The sequence below is a fragment of the Columba livia genome, chromosome 1, assembly GCF_036013475.1.
Source record: "Columba livia isolate bColLiv1 breed racing homer chromosome 1, bColLiv1.pat.W.v2, whole genome shotgun sequence".
Classification (NCBI taxonomy): Eukaryota; Metazoa; Chordata; class Aves; order Columbiformes; family Columbidae; genus Columba; species Columba livia.
In genome coordinates, this window is record NC_088602.1 from 148,303,593 (window position 1) to 148,324,330 (window position 20,738).

The window sequence follows — 20,738 nt, forward strand, 5'->3', positions numbered from 1 at the left end:
TCAGAGAGCCAAAGCCTCTGCGCTGTGGAGACGAGCCGAGAGAGCGACGGGGCGTACTGGCGGCCAGCGCTCCGCACCAACTGGCGGCGCCGGGCGAGCCGCTCCGCCCGCAGGCGGGACGCCGTTACCTGCCACCGGCGGCCCGGGTGCCGCCCCCCGCCTCGGCGCGGCCCCGGGGCGGAGCTCGAGGAAGTGACTTCAGCCGGCAGCGGAGCGGCGCGGCTGAGCGGCGGAGCGGAGCATGGCAGCGGCGGCGCGGTCCCTGCTGGCGGCGGGGCGGGCGGCCGGGCGGCGGTGCCGGGCCCTACCCGCCGCCGGGGCCGCTCCCTGCTGCACTGTGGCCCCGCAGCAGAGGCGGCAGCCGCCGCCCGACATGAAGAGCTACCTGTGGTCGCGCTACAAGGAGGCCAAGAGAGTCACCAAGGGTGAGCGGTGCCCCGGGGCCCGCAGGCGGCAGCGGCACCGGCACGGCTCCGCCGCCGTGCCCGCCCTGCTCCCGCCGCAGGTCGCGGTGCGCAGGGCTGACAGCGGAGGAGCGCCCGTTGGCGGTTGGCAGAGGAGGGAGCGGTTGGCGAAGCGAGCGGGAGCCGCTGCGGCAGCCGGAGGGGCTGGGGCTGGGGGTGGGAGAGGCGCGGGTGGAGGGGCCGTGCGGGTCCCTGCGCGCCTCCACCCGGGAGGTTTCCCCGCGTGGGTCCGTCCCGCAGCGCCCGGTGTGCGCTCCTGGAGTCAGCGCGGCTGTGGTGTCAAAGCGCCCTCCCTTCTGGTGGGCTCCAGTGCCAAACTGGGAGCGCCAGTAAGACCCTGGGTAGGTCCTGAGGCCCGGACACTCGGTGGACAAGAAGAGGCGGGTGTCCCTTTTCCTTCCCCTGCTCTAGAGAGGGGGTGAGCGCTTGAGGCCACTACTCGCCCGACCCACCGGGGCTGTGGCTGCCGGGAGGTGCCTCTGGGAAGAAGCCGGTCCCACCACCCAGCTTGGGACCAGGCAGCGGCTGGTGTTGGAGATCTGTGGAGAAAAGCAGATGTAAAAAGAAAATCAGGAAGTTGCACATCTGTTTGAGGAGCTTTCTGCAAAAACTTAAAATGCTGAGGAGTTTTAGATAACTTCATTTTGCATAAGGCTCCATAAAAATCCTGTGAAGCTTTGAAGCCAGGGTGAAGTGCTAAGGATATGTGCGTAACTCTGGGAAACCCTGTTCTTCAGCAAGGCAAAAAGATTAGGGCCAAATGCTTGAAGCTTGCTTACTTCTGCCCTTGCTCTGATGGAAAGAGTACTACCTAGGTGCTTGAATATGTGATCTTTTTAGAGGGCCGAAAGAGGCAGCCTGTGTTCCGCAACATCAAGTAGGAAAGCTTGTCCTGTAGTGGCAATGGATAATGCTTTAGTCTTGCATGTTTTGCCCTTTAAATTAAAAAAAAACAGCCATGGTCTTATCCTGCACTGAAGAGTCTGGAGTGCAAACTGGGGCTTCACTGTGCTGGTTGCAAACATAGCATTTGCAAACATCGAATAGTGGTGGTATTTCATAAGTGAAATAGGAAGCTGTGTTAGAAGTCTTGGAAGAATGCTGTGGACTTTGGAGGGTGGGTAAGGGATAGGAAGAGGAGAGTAAATGCATTTTATCTTGAATCTTTTTTATTTTCCTGTTTTTTGAATTAACTTTTTTCTTATTCTAAACCACACCCAAATAATACATGAGAGCTGAGGTTAGAGTAGGGTAACATTGAGAGAAAATAAGTCAGTTAGTGGGTGTGGGTTGGCAAAAGATGAGTCACGTGCTTTTAGAATAATTCAGAATATTTTATTACAGCCTAAGTCACCCAATGGCTTCAAGTGTGTGCATTTCACTTGGTTACAGTGTTGAGATGACAAAGCGGTCCTGATTTTCGACCTAAGGTTTTATAGCACTTAGGATGCTGTCTGCCAGCCAGAATGTCTAATGGCTATGAAATGTTTATACTGTCTGTTTTCAGGCAGGCGCTAGTCAAGCTTTTTTAAAATCTGAAATATCTTTATCTCTGTATCTATAAATAGTTACATAAATATCTTTATTTTTAAAACAAATGGTGACTCACCAGGCTGCACAATTGATGTTTGAAAAAATATTTTAAATATAATACAAAAATGGGTGTTGTAACATGATTTTGGGAGTTCACTCGCAACTATGGTTACCACTTCAGTTAATGAAAGGATTCATGTCCTTTTTCATAGAATAAAAGTATTTACCCTCCTATAAGCAGTGACTGGAGATAGGAGGAGCTAATGTTTTGGTTGCGGGTTACTTTGCTAAATCCCCTGAAATGAAGGATATAGCTTTTGATGTCAGCTTAAGTGTGGGGAACTCCTGGGATCTTTTTCTGGTGAAAGAGATGCTGGACTTCATTTGAAGCTTGGAATTAAACTCGGTGAAACTGCTCTTCTGGGTATCTGCATCTGATAAAAGTTGAATGTCTTCAGATTGCCATCTGTTATTTGGCATCTCTGTAAGTTTCTTATTGTATCTGCCTGTCAACTGTGCAGCAACTGCTTTTACAAAAGAAATGTTATTTCCTTTTCTATGAGTTGGTCATAGTTTTCAAAATGGAACACTATCTTGCTAACAGATCTGGAGTCCCCAATGCCTACCTGCCTTGTTGAGATGGTTTCCTCCCATGGTGGAGGACACAGTGTATCTGCCCTCAGAGCTGAATATGTTGAGATAAGCTTGACCAATTCCTTCTCGACTTATATGTAGAAAGTAACCAAACAAAGCACATTCTCTTTAAACTCACCTTTCCAAGCACAAATTTAAGATGAAAGCTGCACCTTTTTTCTACTAGTAAGGAAGGCTGGGTTATAAAGATAGGTATATGGGAAGAAAAGGATGGAAAACATGCTAATGTTTTATGCTTCCAGGAGGGTAGCATTTAGCCTCCCAATGTTGCTATTCCTTGTTTTCTAAACAACAAATACAAACATCCTTAATACTGATGTTGTTGTTAGTCCTAAAATTGCTTAATGTTAATATGTTATGGCTCAATGTAAGTGGTCTTAACTTCTCAGTATACTTTTCAAACAAATATCAAGAGACATACACTCTTAAAAATGGAGGTGATTTACACACACTAGGTACATGCGTGTAGAGAATAAGCAGAATATTTTTGGTTTCCTGATTTGTTAGAAGGTTAATAAGCATAGTGATGTGTGCGCAACTGTTGTTTGGAAAGTATGACAATCACATAAAGTTAATTTATTTGAGTTGAAATTGAGTAATGTGATAACCATGAAATGGTGAAGAAAAAGAAATTAAAGCCATGTCAAATTCAAACAATGTAAGTTCTGCTTCTGGGGCAGAAGCTGGACCAAATAATAGGAGAAGACAAAGAGATAATAATAATATTCCTCCCAACTCCAAACTTCATTTTCAAAAGCAATAACAAAATGTGTTAACAGAGTTAGCAAAAAATAATATAGAATCTGGGGTTCTCTGAGCAAGATGCCAAAATGCATCTTCTCTCTTACTTGAACTGTACAGAGAAAAGTGTGCTTTGATTTAAAACTGCGAGTCACCAAGACAAGTTAGGAACATTTTCAATAGCAGAATTTTAAGGATAGCTTCCATCGTGGTTTATCTGTATTTAAAAATTGCTAATAGATTTTTATATATTTATTTAAATAACACTACAAGACTGGTATAACTTTCTTTTGTTTTCTCCCCTATTCCCAGAGTTGGTTCCTTCAATTATGAGTAACATGCTGAATCCGGATGCTATTTTTTCAAACAATGAAATGAGCCTGTCAGACATTGAAATATATGGTTTTGATTACGACTACACGCTGGTATTTTATTCTAAACATCTGCACACGCTGATCTTCAATGCTGCTCGAGATCTTCTTATTAATGAGCATCGGGTAAGTAAAATTAATGGAATAACAATAATAAATAATTTCTATCCGAGAAAGGGTATGGCTCATCTTTTCACGCCTCAGTCCTAGCTTGGCTCCCTGGTAGCACATTTTGTACAACAGCTGCATATGAACAACAGAAGTCCTAGTTTATTCCCAGCTGCAGTTTTGAGCAGAGCACAATCCAACAATTGTTAAACCAAATAAAACGCTATTCCTTATTTTGTAATTTGGTGGTGGTGGCTTGTTTTGGTCCCCTCCCCCCCTGCAACCTGATTGTCAATTATTGGAGTCACCTTAATAGATGATAAGCTTAAAAGTTACCATTGCTCTGTCGAATGCGTTGCTGTGAGTGCAGTGCTTCATTGCCATATGAAGTATTTTTAACCTGAGTCCTCAGGAGGTCTCTGACCACGCTGTGTGCTTGTGAGGATCTCTGTGTGCCCCTGGTGTTTCGGCTGAGTTGGCTGAAGGGGCGGTGTGCGCAGCTGTAATCAAAGGCTGGATGCAACAGAAACCCAAGTCAGTGCTCAGCTCGGCAGAGCCCTGTTGCCTCACCAAGCAGCCTGTTTGTGTCAGTGACCAGGGACATCTGAGCAGCTTGGGGCTGGTTGCTGTGTAGTTTGGGGATGGGCGAAGTGAGTGTGTGTCAGGGAGCAGGGGACACACGAGTGGCTTGGGAAACCGAAGGTGTTGCAGGGAGAAAGGCCGAAGAAAATGCGGACTGAAAGAGTCAAAGTTTATTGAACTGTAGGACTTATAGGAAAATAAAAGGCAAAAAGTCCACAGAGTAACTTGATTAATAAAACTCCTTGTGTATTTTATACAACCTAAGTCTGAATTGGTTGTGTGACTCTACTTTCATGTTTGAATCTAAAGGTTAAGAGTTATATATAAACATCTATAAATATCCCTGGAGGAACAAACGAAACTTCATGGGCACTACAAGCGTACACAATTTGATCTCCCTGAGATTTTGGCATGTCTTGGTAGCAATTTCTGTAGGATGTGTAAATACACTTTATTAAGGCTATGCGGGTCTTGCAAAAACCAATGTTACTGTAGGAGTCAGGATTAATTCTTGTAGAAAAAATTCAAATGCTGGTCTGTCTTTAATATTTGAATTAATTCAGGTAGTAATAACTTTCCAGTTTGTCTTGATTAAAAGCTCTTGAGTTCTATAAATGAAGCTGTAATTACTTTTTGACACAGCTTATTGAAATATATTATCTCCTGTTGGAATTTTTTGAGGGACAAGAGCTTTTATTAGTGCTATCTCTATAGCTGCTTATGCTGTTATTGTTTTTCTTGCCTTTAACATTAGAAAAAGAGTTCTAGATGTTATTGCCCATTATGACCGTCACAGTCAACCTAAAAGATGGCCAATTTTGGTCATGACAGTGTAAGGTAATTCGTCAGAAATTGCAAAATGTGGTGTAGGAAGCGAGGAATTTTGAAGTGTGTCCAAGAGAATAAACATCAATTTAATGCTAATCTTGGAGGTGACAGTAGGTCTAGAATGTAAACTCTTGCTTTTAGGTTTATTTCTTTCCTAATGCATGGCTCTTGTACCACCTTATCTGGACTACTCGTTCAGTCCACCTGTATGTATCCCTACCAAGAGTGGGGTAAGCAAACTGCAATTTTTATCTTATTTTTCTGTTTTTAGCTTGTAAGGAAGCTTTGGTTTGTGTGCCAAGGTGGGCTTAATCTTTTTGTTGTACGTACTGGCATGCAATCAAAAAGACAACCTTCTAGTAGAATAAATTAAAGTAGGAAGGTCAAGTATGCAGAGATTTGAAAAAGTCAGAAATAAATTTCCTGGTTCAGGCTTGATATGGGTGCTTTGGGGCATGTGCAGTACATTGTAGGTTTTAATTGATCACATTCTGTATCCTTCCATGATGTTTTCCCTTGTCTCCTTTTCTCCTTTTTGTTCTCTGGCCAAATCTATACATCTTCCCAACCTGTCTGTAGGCTTTTGATGCTGTTCTTCATTCAGATCAGAAGCCTCCCCCATGTTTTCTGGAAGTGGTAGTAGGGATGTTAGTTCAGAAGTTAGGAGAAAGGACTGTTTTATTTAACTGTAGATGCCTGTGCTCAGTACAAGCACAATCTATAGCAGTTGCAGAGCAAGTCCTCTTCAGCATAGATAAAAACTCTGTGGAGAAATTGTGACTTATTTATTTTTTGTAAAAGTAACTAAAGCCTCTGTTTAAGCTGTATAATTTTTTTTATTTTTATTTTCATTTTCTTTTCCCCAAAGGCTTGTAAATTAGCCATATATGTATGGAGACTGTTGTAGAGAAGGTGGAGAATGTACCTGGGATGCATTTGTCAGGTTTTAAGACCGCTGTAGTCTGTAGGAGGGAAATGTAGGATTGCCTTTCAGTTGTTTAATCAAAGGCATGATAGTTTTCTTAAGCCTTGTCAGGAATGGCTGAAGCATTTTACCTTTTAAAAACAAATGAACAAACCTCTTAGCCCAAGGTACACAGCTTACATATTTTTTCATGGCTAACCTATGTTTGAAGCAGGATTAAATTACAGTTGACTGAATATGGGCCTGTACTGAAAAATGTTGGAAAGCCCTGATAGGTGGTGTGAGCTACCGATGCTATCTATAAAAAAGCCGAGGAAAGAATGACACAGACATTCAATTCCTGTGCATCTCTAATCAACGAGGTGTTACAAATGCTGTTTACATGTCAAACATGACAATCGGTGATCAGGAGTATGTAGTGCACGGAGGGAGTAAAAAGAGATGGCTGTGCTTTTCATTTCTTGAAAATAGCAAAAAAAATTGAATTGTGCTTCTGTTAATATTGATGATGTTGTATTGCATTTTGCTTCCATAAAAGTAAGCAGTAAGGCTCAGGTATTTCTGTAAATCAGTCCATGTTCTTGGGTTTCTAGCTAGAAGCTTGAGTTGGAAACTGTATTAATGTCGTCTGTTTCATGGAGGAACTTCACAATGCAAGGTAACTCAGGTATTAAATTTTGGGAAGTTAATAAAATTTAGTTTGTTTTCAATGGTGCATATATTAAAATAACTTTTTGAGTAAGATCGAAGGTGATCACTACAGAGTACCTGGCTGTCCAACTTAGCTTTAAAACATTGACCTTGGATTTAGGAAAAATGTTTGACTTGTCTTGCACTGTACCTGTGTTCCAGCAAATCTCACCAACCTATCAAAAAGCCTCCTAATGACTGGTAAAAATGAGAAGCATAGAAAACATAGGCTTTTAAAATTATGAAGAAACATTTTTATTTGTTTTTGTTATGGATTTAAAATAAAATCATTGCTGTCTTTTCTTAGTACCCTGCAGAAATAAGAAAATATGATTATGATCCCAATTTTGCAATCAGAGGACTTCATTATGATGTGCACCGGGTATGTATAAATAACTTTGTAATGCGTTATGTAGTGCTGAGAACATTGGTGAAAGAAAATGAATAGGGCTTTTAAGTCTTCCGACTTTTCACTCTGTTTTGATGTGGAAGGGTGTTGTTACATATTTTTCTCTTTTGTAGTAATCTTTTTTATTTTTTTAAGTATAAAATAGTTCGGGTGTTTTGTTCTCATGGTGAACGCGGGGAGAAAGACAGAATAAGCCTAAGCAGGCATCTGCTAGTAGGAAAAGTTCTTTCTTCATGAGTTAGCTCAGATCACTGGATAATATTTCCATGATGATTTGGCAAACCCTCAGTAAAAACCATTGATAAAAGTATTTTGAAAACTATGAAGGAAGTTGAATTGAAGGTACTCAGGCATTCTTGAGACAGAAAGGCCATAGACAAAATTTCTTCGATTTTTACACTTTCACATCAAATAGTTGACATGATAAAAATGGCTATTTTTTTTCCCCTTGCAGGCATTATTAATGAAGATCGACGCTTTTCATTATATTCAGCTGGGAACAGTTTACAGGTGGGTAAAATTATTTCCTATTTATAATAAAAACGTGTACTCTCTGAGTTGCATTTATTAGCCTACATCTTGGGTTCACATCAGGAACAGTGCCCTGAAAAGCACAGATGTGAATGAACGTTGCAGTCTAACTGGAAGGGAGTTTCTTTGCACCTCTGTGTGTACCACGTTTACTGGCTGATACAGTCCAGCTGATTGCCTGGTTCAGAGCTGGGGGAGCTGGCAGGATGGTTGGTCACATAGTGCTGACTCACATTGTTTCCGGCTGTTAAATTGTGCTGAAAGACATCTAAAAATACGCTGATGACTTCTCCGCTGTTGCTTTCTATGTAAATAATTGTCGGAGTGCCTGTTAGCATGACTTTGGTGAGGTTGTAGAGACACTTGAGAGGTCTTTCTGTGTTTGCACAGGCCTTTTAAGTTTGGATGCATCAGCCACATCATACTTGCAGAATGGAGCACAGCTGCGTTCTGTCCACACAGCTTGGCACTTTTTGAGTTTACTGTTTTGATGTAAAATTAGCAGTCTCGGTGCTGTGCTTCATTACATAATATACACATATGGTATGTGATCTTTGACGGCAGAATTTTTAGTAGGGCTCGGTTTGCTGTAATGGAGCAGTATGCTTTGGATGACATGAACACCACACTTGGTAACCAGATGTTAAATTAAAGAACAAGCCTGAGCACCTTTCTTAACTGCATTGGACAAAAAGTTTTCTTTTAGGGCCAAAAGATAACGCAACCTTGATGTGATTTACTATGGGGGACTAGTAGTATGAAATGATTATAATGTACTCATTACTTATTTTTGTTTGCCAGTCAGGCAGATGGGTAGATGATTCAGCCATAGCTGTTGATTTGTTCATTTATTACTTAGTGTGAGATGCCCTCTGGGAGAGAGAAAAGAAAGTCACACTGATCCAGCATTAGGCTCAGACTGTCAACATAGTAGCTGCCAAAACAATGTGTTTTGTATGTATCTTCAGAGTCTGAGTGAAACTTTATATTATTTATTTGTGTTTTACACATGTGGATGTAGAATAATTGTATGTTCCAAGTGACAAAACCCGATCCTGTGGTTTCAAAGGAATCATTTATGCAGGTCTAGGAGGGAACTGGAGAACTCTTTATGAAGGTTGCTAGTTTTAAGGTTAATTTAAAAATGCTGTCACATTTTCACATTTTTCACTGTGAAAAGTGCTAGTTTGCTAGACTAGAGACTGAGTGAAGTAATAAAAAAATACATTTACCTATAGACCTATGTAGTAGAAGTATTAAGATTGGTATGAATGAGGTATGAAAGGAAACATGTGAGAGCACCGGAAGAAATGTTCATAGAAGGAATGAAAGGCTGGCATGTGCTCGTGGTGCCTGGATCAGTTGGTCACCAAGATATCAGCACATCTGCATGCTCTTCCTCCAGACATCTATATGGGGGTGGAGGTTGCAAAAAGGGACCTGAAGGCTTTGAGAGAAGATGTCAGGAAGAACAGTGGCATAACTGGAACTGTATAGTGACCTAGATGAGGGCACAAATAGGTGGTAAGTCCATCAGCAGTATTATGGTTTGGAGTGGGACAAAATAAAGAGTCAGAAGATCACAGCTGCTGTCAACTCCTAATACAAAAGGCACATCCAAAGCCAGCACATGATGACTGGTCAACAAAACTAGAGAGGCATTGAGATTTGTTGAAGAGCTGTTGTCCGTCATTCTCTGCATCACCCAAAGTGATAATGGACAGAATGTTAGGCCACACATCATGGTACTTGTGAGCATGTGTAAGGGAGAGAGTGAAAGATACCGTTTCACTCAATACTTTATCTTAATTTTGTTTAAAATAAGATTACCTTTCTCTTCTGTAGCAACACTGAGCTTTGCTGTCAGTTGCTGCATATCTATAGTTCTTAGTTTTAACCTTCTATGTGTTCTATACGTGTGTAGGTCGATTATACCACTGAAAGCAGCAGAGAAGAGGAGTCAGTCCTTCTCAATTTTAATCATATTACTTGGCATATACTTAACAGTTTGGTTGTTTTTCTTGTGTTTTGTTCTGTGGGGTGGGTGACACTGAACTCTGTGTTACAAAACCAAATTATTATCTGCCTTGTAAGTGCACAATACTGATTTCAATGCTGGAGTCCTACCAGCAGTAGCACACGGCTATGCACGAGACAATGCAGCATTGAGAAATGCAATAAAAGAGCGAGTTAACTTGGGACTCTGCTACCATAGCAGCCCTGGGGAAGTTCATGTATCGTGCCTTTCTACTGCAGAGCTGGTGTGGATGCTAAACACTGAAAGTTCTACACTTACTAGCTAATTTATATTTAATACCTCGCAGCACTTTGGGTAAGGCCAAGAAAGGGAGGCTCTGAAGTCAACTATTTGTCTTACAAGGTTGCAAAAGAACATGAGTGGACTTGGAAAAAAGGGACTAGATGATCTGTTTTTCATTTGTGTTCTTTAATCTTAAGCAAAACCTCAGTGCTTCTGTGTCCTCTGGTGAGCATGTTTCCATGTCTGCAGTGTATTAGATACCTTGGTGCAGGATGCTTGATGCTGTAAACTCTCGAAACCAAAACAAACCAAAGCCTTTAATATTTTAAGAGTTGATAAAGAAACTTTGGGGAGAGATGTCTCCTTCTTCCCTTTTGTTTAATGACTTGTCAACAATCCTTCAAATAATCTTAAGTTTTGGGAAACAGAGTTGTTGATACAATTTAAAATAAATTCTTATTTAGTTAAAGTTGAGTGTGTTTTTCTTTCCCTTGAATCTTCAAGGTCACACTGCAGAATAATCTAGTTTAAACACTATCACATCATCAGTGCTGTATGAAACAAAGGCAGAATGAAGAACTACTTTGTGTTAAGGAAACCAGAAACTCTACTTCTTACAAACCCTTGAGGCATAGTTTCAGTGGAGACTAATTAGCTCTTTTCCCGTAAGAAGGTAAAAAGGACTTAAAATTGGAATGTTCTCTGTGTGTCAACCTGTTAAAATGTTACTTGTTCTGTAAGGAAAGATGCTTTTTAAACTAACGGATGAAAGTGTTCCTATGGTATTGTTAGTATTTTAACAAGCTGCAGATCTAAGTGTTAGTCTGTCAGACTTTCATTTGGTAATTACTTGAAAATTTTAATCTGATTTCTGAACTAAAGCTAATGTTGTTTTCCAGAGGCCTCAGTGTTGTCCCAGATGAAGAAGTCATTGCAATGTATGATGGTTCTCATGTCCCTTTAGAACAAATGAGTGACTTTTATGGAAAGGTAAAACCACAAACTACTGTGTAGGAGGGGTGTTTGGTTTGCAGTGTTTGCATTTTGTTCTTGCTAGGAGTTATATTTTCTCGATACATGACTGACTTGCAGTGCTAGATATGAAGTTTACCTTCTAAAGTGATAAAAATCTTTTATCTCACTCGCTGTAGTTTCTTCTTTCAGTGTTCCCTTGCCCAGTCATACAGATAGAGAAGCAGAACATACAAAAAAATCAAGTGACTTGCTCAGTGTTGCACAGCAAATCTGATAAAGGCTGAGAAGTGAACCATATCTGGTGCTTTACTCCAGCTATGTACTTCTTGCTGGTGGTCTAATGACTTAGCAGATGTATCAGCAAGTTAATGTATGGAGGCTTTTCTTGCATATGAGCTGGCAGAGTGATAGCAAGAGGATTTGACAAAAGACTAATGATAAAAGATAAAGCTTTTAAGTTTAGAATTTGACTTTGTGGGGGAAATCGATCTTCTGGCTGGTAGGTTCCTTCTTCTTTCCCAAATATAGAACAGTGCTATCTTTTTAGTACAAACCAAGTTTATTTTACCTTTTTTACTTACGGGTGTTAATTCTGTGTTGACATGAAAGGCCCTGTGGAACATTTTGTTGTTCTCAAACTTGTTCTTATTTTAAGGAACTGAATTTAGAATTCCCAAATCTAGTCTCTGCAGTGGTTCTGGATATCGGCCTGGCATTTCCTGTGGGATGCCCTGGTCTCTGCAGGTCTATGCTTGCCTTAAACTTGGAAAGGACAGTGACAGGACAAGAGGCCGTGGGCACAATCAGAAACACAGGAGGTTTCCTCTGAACATCAGGAAACACTTTCTTTACTGTGAGGGAGAGTAAGCACTAGCACAGCTTGATTGCCTAAGGAGATTGTGCAGTCTCCATCCTTGGAGATGTTCAGAAGCCATCTGGACATGGTCCTGGGCAGCCGGCTCGAGGTGACCCTGCTGGAGCAGGAGGGTTGGACAACATGACCTCTGGAGGTCCCTTCCAACCTCAATCATTCTGTGTTTCTGTGATCTTGACCAGTGTTCTGGCCTGAGCAAAGATGCCTGGTTGCTTTACCCTTCTTCATGAGAAGTATTTGGTTTGTATTTGATCTTGTATAATGAGATTCTCTGTTTATGTGGAACTTAACTGAAGTTACAGCTTTTGCAGAGTAGAAAGCTTTTCTGCTGTTTCTGTATGAGTTGTTGTAGATTTTTACAACTTTTTATTATCTCTTTTCAAGGAGGTAAATTGTTTTGTAGTTATAATCAGCATGCCACTTATTAAAAAAAAACACAAACCAAAACTAAACCAAAACCTCTACCCCCTATCACAATACCCACTGCTTCTTATTTATAGAAGTGCAGGCTTCCAGTGAAGGCCTCTAGGTCCTCCTCTTGACTTTTAGCTGAGCACTGTGTTTATTAATTAAAATACTGCTCTTAAGAGTAACGACTTAATATTAATTCATAAAATAAAGCAAATACCTTTGTTGGAGTTACTTTATTGAAAGTTTGTTAGTTCAAAAATAATCTAATGCAATGTGAATAGTGATGGCAAAAGCTGAATATTGGCAGCGAAGCTGAAGTGTTTATACTGAATGAATGAAAGTATTCTAATCTGAGAAATGCCTGACCCTTTTTTCCCGTTTTTTTTCTTCCTGCCCCTATAGAGCTCACAAGGAAATACAATGAAGCAATTCATGGACATATTTTCCTTGCCAGAAATGACACTCCTTTCTTGTGTGAATGAATATTTTCTGAAAAACAACATTGACTATGAGCCTGTTCATCTGTACAAAGATGTCAAGGTACTAGCTTTGAAGATTTAGGTAAACGTCCATATCTGCGCATCTTGTCTGTGAGCACTTCAGGAAGCTTCAGCCTGTTGTATCAGCTCCAGTCAAATACCTCAACTTGAGGTTTTGTATAGACTAATTATTACTATACAACCATAAAACTGTAAGTAAAATGAAGGTAGACCTTGGAAAAGAAACACAGAGTGATGTGAAAATTGTTTTAAATCTGATGTTCTAGGGCTGCTACTCTTTTTGTAGGTTTGAGGGCTGGATAACAGGGAAGTGAAGCAGCTCCTGTACATTGGTAAAGCTTACATTCTTATTTTGATTGTTATCAGAGGTATTATTTTCTCACTGTAAGAGAGAAAAGATTATTTTCTCATTGTAAGAGGCTATAGGGAATTCCAATTTGGAGCTTTCGGTTGTACTGCCTCTGTGTCTTCACTAGTATATGATCATTTGCTGTCTCTTGCTTTTGGCGTATCTATTTTGCCTGTTATCCCCTCCTCCGTCTCCAAAAAATCTAGTAATAATGGCTAGAGTAATTTGACCCTCTTGATTCCTCATGGTGTATCCTGCAGAGGAGATAATTATGTCATTGTTATTTAAGAACAGAAGAGGTCATGCTCAAGATGATGGCATTTCTCTGCGCAAGCTTTCCATCTAAAGCCTTTTCCTGGCCCCTTGTTGACAAGTATTTAAACTCGTGTAGTTGTTCAGCATGTCAAGCACCTAAATGTTGACTTTCTCATTTTCCCAAGTAGATCAGACAGGTTTTAAGAAACTTTTGACCTACAGAGTAATTTTCCTTCTGCCTGTGGTTACATAGAGTCCGAAGGCTAGTTTTTGTGATTTCTTTTGAAGTGTTTGTAGAAACTTATGTACTGCTCAACCTTACCAACATTTTGGAAGCCCTGTAGTGCCATTTTTTGAGGCTTTTTAGGGCATTACCCATGTAAGTACCAAAATGGCAGTACCACTATCCTAAACAAAGCGATCTGGTGCAGAGCTGGCTCAGGAGAGCTGCCAAATGCCTTCAGAACTCCTTAAGGGTACTTTGCTTAAGCATTTAGCTTCTTTCATCTCTTCATAAATTTCAGGGGATTTGGGGGTGATCATAATCTAAAATCTGTCTGACGTCAAACTATTTTTTATGAGAGGGGAGGAATGTGTTTTGCTCCACAGGTCATTGGAAATCTGTGATTACTCTGCTGCTGCATAGGGCTTTCACCCCACATCAGTCTTCTGAGCAGCCTTTCACAATTGTTTTGTCAAACAGCCCCTCTGCTATACAGTTTTGTACTTCCCAAATACATGAATTTTCTTGGAGGACAGGCTTACCCTTTGTCTAGTGGAGACATACATAATGAACGTCACATGGCATTTCTGTAAAGTTCAAAGTGTAATTTGGAGAAAGGAATTGTTCTAAAACTAAATTATTACTGCTATGTGGTGAGCATGGGTTTTATACTTAAAACATTTTTCAGTTCTTTAGTTCTCTGTTGCTTTCCTGACAGGATTCTATCAGGGATGTCCATATCAAAGGAATAATGTACAGAGCAATCGAAGCAGATATTGGTAAGTACTAATGAGGTAATCTGTCAAAGATTTTTTTCATTGCTAGTATAATGATCTTTCTGGCTTCTGTATTTAAGATTAGAAATTCTAAATTTTAAAGCTTGAAGGAGTTATTTCCGTTTGTTTAAGGTTCCTTTCTTAAGTATAACCGCATGTTCTGAACCTTAGGTTGAATACAGAGAAAATTCTTGTTAAAGCTTTTTTAGTTAATATTGTATATTCCCCAATCCTCACAGAAAAATACATCTGCTATGCCGAACAAACTCGTGCTGTGTTAGCAAAGCTGGCTGATCATGGCAAGAAGATGTTTCTCATCACAAACAGTCCCAGCAGCTTTGTGTAAGTGAACAATTGTTTGCTGTTCAACTACACATTTTTAAAGGATGGAGAGGATGAGGTTGTTGAGTGTAATTCATTATATTGCACAGATTACTTCACTTCTGTTACACTCCACTGTTAATATTCCTCTGCCCTTTTTAGGGACAAGGGGATGAAGTTCATAGTCGGCAAGGACTGGAGGGATCTCTTTGATGTGGTCATTGTACAGGCTGATAAACCAAACTTTTTCAATGATAAGCGAAGGTGGGTATTCAGTCAGTAAAGAATGATTTAAGCAGCTTATTCCATATAAGGCTATAGAGCATGTTATGAAATGTTGTAAGTTGGATGCAATGTAAAATGAAAGAATATTTGGCGAAATCCTGTTTCAGATCATTGCAGAATGTGGCAACACCCATTACAAAGTCCAAATATTTACCATTTCTTACCTGAGGAAGTTCCAGTAGCTATTATAGGTCTACTGGACTGAGTTAGGGTCACAGAAGCTATTTTTAACATCTTAGCTTGTAAGCCGGTGAAGCGTATTTCTTTCTTAATGAACCTGAGAAATTTTTGTGCCTTTCAGGATCAGCCCCTTATCTGGAAATGTCTTTCATTGCTTCTGTTTTTCTCTTTAGTCACACATGATATTTAAAGGGCAGACTGGCTGGCAGGCTGGACTGTTTGGACTAGTTGTTCAATTAGGTAAACACATTTGTAATGTGTATGCACTACTCTTACACTTGAAAAAGACCTATTCCTTTATGTGTCCTTTTGATTTGAAAGTGAGATAGAGGGAAGTGGGATTTTTTTTCTCTTTTTTCCATTTAATTTAAAAAAGAGCTTTGCTGTTTGTCTTGCCTCCAGTCCTCTACCTCCTTCTTCAGTTGTTCAGTTTTACAAAATCATAGAATCATTTAGATTGGAAAAGACCTTTAAGATCATTGAGTTGAACCGTTAACGTAACACCGCCAAGTCCGCTGCTAAATGTCTCTCTAAGAACCTCCTCTATGTGTCTTTTGAACACCTCCGGGCATGGTGACTCAAACATTTCCTGGGCAGCCTGTTCCAGTGAGGTATTGGGCAAGTGTTTTTACACATCTTCACTTCTTTTGTGTTCTCTTCTTCTTAATGGCAGACAATTCACACTGTTACTTCTCTTCTGCCTGGGATCCCAGCCTGAGTTCTCAACAGTTATTCTCAAATTATATTATAAACATCATAGATGTGCTGGATGTATACATTGCATTTCACTGGCTAAAGCTGAAGTTTTGATGCTTTGCTTTTTCTGTCTGCTACAAAGTGTTCAGATGCTAGAGATCATGTTTTCCTTTTGAAAGAGGAATATTTTTAATATTAAAATCTTAATTTGCTCCTAAAAAGTGACAGAATCTCTACAGCAATGTAACGATTATATATAATTCTATTCTAGACCGTTTCGAAAGGTGAATGAAAGGGGAGTGTTGCTTTGGGACAAAATTCACAAGCTGCAGAAAGGTCAGATTTACAAACAGGTATGCTTTCAATAAAGTCTTTCAGTTCAAATTTAATACCTATTTGCTAGAATCTCAAGCTTCTTTAGATATCATAAAGGCTTCTGAAAAGCAGGTATGTTATTAAGAGAGTTATTTTAATGACTGAAGTGGTACAAATTGAATGTTTGTATTGTAGGTCTGCAGTTCACTTGGCTCTTGAAGTGATAGTGTTACTGAAATTGCCTGTAAAATTTGGGGTTCATAATATATAAGCTGAGGACAAGGTTCTAGGTCTGAAAATATTTTTAGGGGTGTACTAAATTTCTTATTTATGCCTGTGAAGGTGCAAGTTGTGTGCCACTACAATGTACATGTCATTGTTTCTGCAGGGTAATCTGTATGAATTTCTGAAGCTTACTGGCTGGAGGGGCTCTAAGGTTCTCTACTTTGGTGATCACATTTACAGTGACTTGGCAGTAAGTAGTTTACTTTCACAAAATAGGATAAAATATAAGGCTTTCCTCTCTTCCTCCCCAATTATTCAATATAACGCACTTTCTTTTGAGATTTTTAAATAAAACAAGATTTCCGGAGGAGTTTGAATAGCTGGAGATCCTAATAGGACCCTTCTGTCAGCTAGATGTATGAGTAAATATTAATACCACAAACGCAACATACAGTTTCTTCCAGATACTTCTGACAGCAGCAAAGGTCTCATCTACAAGAGGGTTTTCCTACCGTTTGTTTTAAACCTAAGGAATTACTGCTTATTTGCAAGTGCTTGTGTGTTCTTTCTGTCTCTTTAAAAATGTAGGATTTGAAGCTTACTCTGAAACTAAAATCCATTGCCTGTTGGCACAGTTAAGTCCCACGGTTTTATATTTCTGCTTGTACATAAGAAGCAATTAAATTAGTGCCCCTTTGGGATAAACAATGGTCAAATTCTTCAGTTCTTTTAAGTAGCTCTTTTTAAGACTAATACTTGTATTTAGTAATTCTTCTTGATAAATAGGATTTGACCCTGAAGCATGGCTGGCGCACTGGTGCAATTATTCCAGAGTTACGATCAGAGATTAAAATAATGAACACAGAGAAGTACATTCGAACCATGACCTGGCTGCAAACCTTGACGGGATTACTGGAACACATGCAGGTTTGTTCTATGTGTGTGTGTGTAATCGGCTCTGTATAGCAGAAGGGATCCAGCCAAGTTTCTAAATGCTGGATACTGACATTGCAAGTGCATCCTGTCTCATTGAAGTTCATTATTTTGACTGCAGATAAATGCAATTATTTGTGTGGCTAGTTAATAAGAGTTGTCTCAGTCTTGTCCCCTTCCTCCACTGATCAGCCTGGATGGCTTCCTGCCGTATATATTGATCTCCGAAGAATTGCCCTTGTCCTGTTAGCTGATAAGGGTTTATTAATGGAAAGGCTCATTTATGAGGGCATCCTTAGTTACCTGTCATCCATACTTTACATTCCAGGTTCACCGTGATCCTGATTCACAAATGATTTTAGAAGAATGGAAGAAGGAAAGAAAGGAATTGAGGTAAGACAGTGGTGATGAAGAATTTGCAATATGCCTTATGGTAGCCGAGTGTTCTATGTGATGCCTTCCACAGATTTCTTCAGAATTTCTCTCCATTATATTCCCTGGTAGTTACAGACCTCCTAAAATTATCTGTATAAAGCAATATTCTACCTGTCTCTAGTGCAGCTCTTCTCCCTTTTGACGTTTTGTGCATATGAACCGTTTCTGTTTCCCTTCTTTGGAATAGATACTGGTTTCTGCATGAAAAGGTAACATGCAGTTATCAAATACTTTCCCTTCTCATCTTGTTCTCCTGTCCCTCTATGTTCAGCTGTCACCATTGCTATTGATCACATGGCCTTATTTCTGCATGATTTAAAAATGTGTTTCTGTATCAAGACTTAGGTCACTTTTTTTTTTAGATGATTTATTCAAATTACGTACAATACATTTTAGAATATGTGGAAACTGGGCTGTGCACTAGGCTGGATTTAGCAGAATAGGGCTATTTAGAGAATAGGGCTAAAACTCCTAAAAATCTACTGTCATTAAGGAGCAGTCTATAACTGGAGGGTGTGTGAAGTGTGAAGTTGGCAAGGCCAGCAGCTGTGTCTTGAGCAGCCTTCCCCAGAAATGTGGAAATGAATGAAGGGGGAATGATACTTGGCAGTGATTAATAACAGAAGTTAATTCCAAGATATTTTTAAGCTTTCTGGTACATTGAGGCAGGTTTTTTTTTTTTTTTAATTTAAAGTTTTTTATTTTTGGGACAAGTGTGTATCATTAGGATTTAGATGAAGGCAAAAGTCTTTCACAGTCTCTAGAGAGGAAAACTTGAGATCTCATGTTTCTGAAGTCAGAAGCAACTTGCCACTGGCTTTAATGGGAGAAGTGCAAAGCTCTTCTGTTTACTACTGTGATTGCCAGATCTGGGCTACATGTGTGCAAGAGGTGCAAAGATTTCTTGTGTGGTGCATTTAAGTGTTTTGAAGTACAATGGGAAGAGAGTAATGAATAAGACAGATTATAGGAACTGCTTGCTTCAGGTTCTGGATGCTGGCAGGTAAAAGGATATGCGCAGGTACATTTACTTCATTCTCTTTGTTTTCTTTTATTTGGGGGACAGGGAGATGAACAGGAATTTCTTCAACGCCCAGTTTGGAAGCTTATTCAGAACTGATGAGAATCCAACCTACTTCCTAAGACGTCTCTCTAGATTTGCGGATATCTACATGGCATCCTTGAGTTGTCTCTTGAACTATGAGCCTGATTACACGTTTTATCCAAGAAGGACTCCTTTGCAGCACGAACTTCCTGGCTGGTCAGACCAGCTGTGCACTGGTACTTTCAGAATACCTTTCCTACAAGAGACAGTTCAGATCAAATAAACACTTGGTGACTTCTCTCTAAAATGGTCAAATATATCTATATATATATATATAGATATTTTTCTTTTTGAATGTACATGCATTTTATTTAAGTCATTTAAAGCTGTTATCTAGATTTAGATGTAATTCTTACTTGTTCTCATAAGTGTTGTACCTATTTTCTACTCTCCTGCTCGGAGATGTGAAAGCTTCTCTCACGCACAGAAGAGATGATGGACTGCCAAAATAGGACTGGACTGGGAGGGAGGGCAGATTTGAGGGGAAGGACTGGTGGTGTTCTGCGGTGGTTGATTTTGTTTGTTTATTCATTGGACATTTCAATCTGCAGCCTCGTGCTTTACAAAGAAATTACTGTACTCTCTGTTCTGACCGTGCTCAGAATTCCAGCTGGAGCCTCTAATGGATCTTGGCACCGAAAAGCTTAAACCCAGTATTAGTAACTCAGTGATAGGCAGCAGCCAGGTTACAGTGAGAGTGAGAGGGATGGTGTGATGCATTTGAACTCTCCTTGCTGCAGGAGCCTTACCTGTACCTGACCTGCCCACCGAGGGGCTGGCGTGGCTCTGCTGCACCGCAGTGGTTCCAGCACCTGTGGGCTCAGACCGAGGGGATTTTTCTTCCTTCTGTGCCGTTTCTGTGCTCGTAACATCTGTGCTTTGCTGCAGGTGGACCTGAGCCTAAAACTGAAAGTGACAGTAACCTGGGCTGCTTCGGATTTCTTTCTTTTTTTTTTTTTTTTAAACTTTTAGGCACCTTTCTTTATAAATTCCAAAACACTTCAACTATCAACTCTCTGATGTTAAAGCCATTTCAAAAGGTCTTGCATTTTGCATTTCAAAGTGGAGCCAAATCTCTTTCAGGCTTTAGATTGATCCTAAATGCTGCTTTTTAAAATTTTAAGTGTCTTACAGTGGCATGCAGCGTGGTTTTGCTGTCCCCTGGGAACACAGCCTTTGGTAATGGACTTTTACAGTCAGAAGTAAACACGCACAATAAGCAAATGAGTTGAAAGAAAACTTAAGAAATGAGAAAATGAAAACCAGAGTCTTCTGATGACTTTTTTTTTTTTGGTTTAGCTCAAGCCCTCAAAGTTGAATTGGGGGTGGTGGACAGTTTACATCAAGCAAAATAATTTTGATGGTGCAGATTTGAAGTTTTATTGAGTAAGTGAAATTGGAGGTAATGCATGAACACAAACTCTGGGTAGGATATATGTTCCAAAGATTTGAGCAGAAAAATGTCTTTTTTTTTTTTTTTTTTTTTTTTTTGCACAAGGAAAACATCTGTTAATGTGTTTCCTCAAACAGGCACTTTATAGAACTGCTATATAGTTGTTTTTAAATAAGGATGCTTTCCTTTCTCTGCATCCAAAGGAAACCTTTTATTAACTGGTGCTTCCCACCCCAGCCGTTTTAGAAGGCATAATATGATTAATGCTTTTCAAATTTTAGTTATTAAAGGCTCTGTTTTTAAAAGCATATAATTAACAAAATATATAGCATTTGGTATTCTTCACTTTGTTTTGGGATACCAGTTGCTTCCTACTCGTTTGTCAGGTAAA

At 39.9% G+C, this 20,738-nt stretch overlaps 1 protein-coding gene across 1 annotated transcript; it reads left to right on the forward strand.

Annotated features, from left to right (window-relative positions):
- The first annotated feature begins 189 nt into the window (after positions 1-189).
- NT5DC3 (5'-nucleotidase domain containing 3) lies at positions 190-20,474 on the forward strand. The gene is made up of 14 exons (XM_065037205.1): positions 190-425; positions 3,705-3,889; positions 7,204-7,278; positions 7,760-7,815; positions 10,996-11,086; positions 12,759-12,896; positions 14,402-14,462; positions 14,699-14,801; positions 14,943-15,044; positions 16,213-16,294; positions 16,645-16,731; positions 17,268-17,408; positions 17,743-17,807; positions 18,916-20,474. The coding sequence occupies exons 1-14, from the start codon at positions 242-244 to the stop codon at positions 19,175-19,177; spliced, it is 1,632 nt and encodes a 543-aa protein (XP_064893277.1). The 5' UTR covers positions 190-241; the 3' UTR covers positions 19,178-20,474.
- Positions 20,475-20,738: the final 264 nt, after the last annotated feature.

Excerpts from the sequence above, each read along its gene's own strand:
- NT5DC3 (XM_065037205.1), top strand. The coding sequence starts at position 242 with ATGGCAGCGGCGGCGCGGTCCCTGCTGGCGGCGGGGCGGGCGGCCGGG. Across the intron at positions 7,279-7,759 it reads TTCATTATGATGTGCACCGG|GCATTATTAATGAAGATCGA; the intron begins GTATGTATAAAT and ends TTCCCCTTGCAG. Across the intron at positions 17,808-18,915 it reads AAGGAAAGAAAGGAATTGAG|GGAGATGAACAGGAATTTCT; the intron begins GTAAGACAGTGG and ends TTTGGGGGACAG.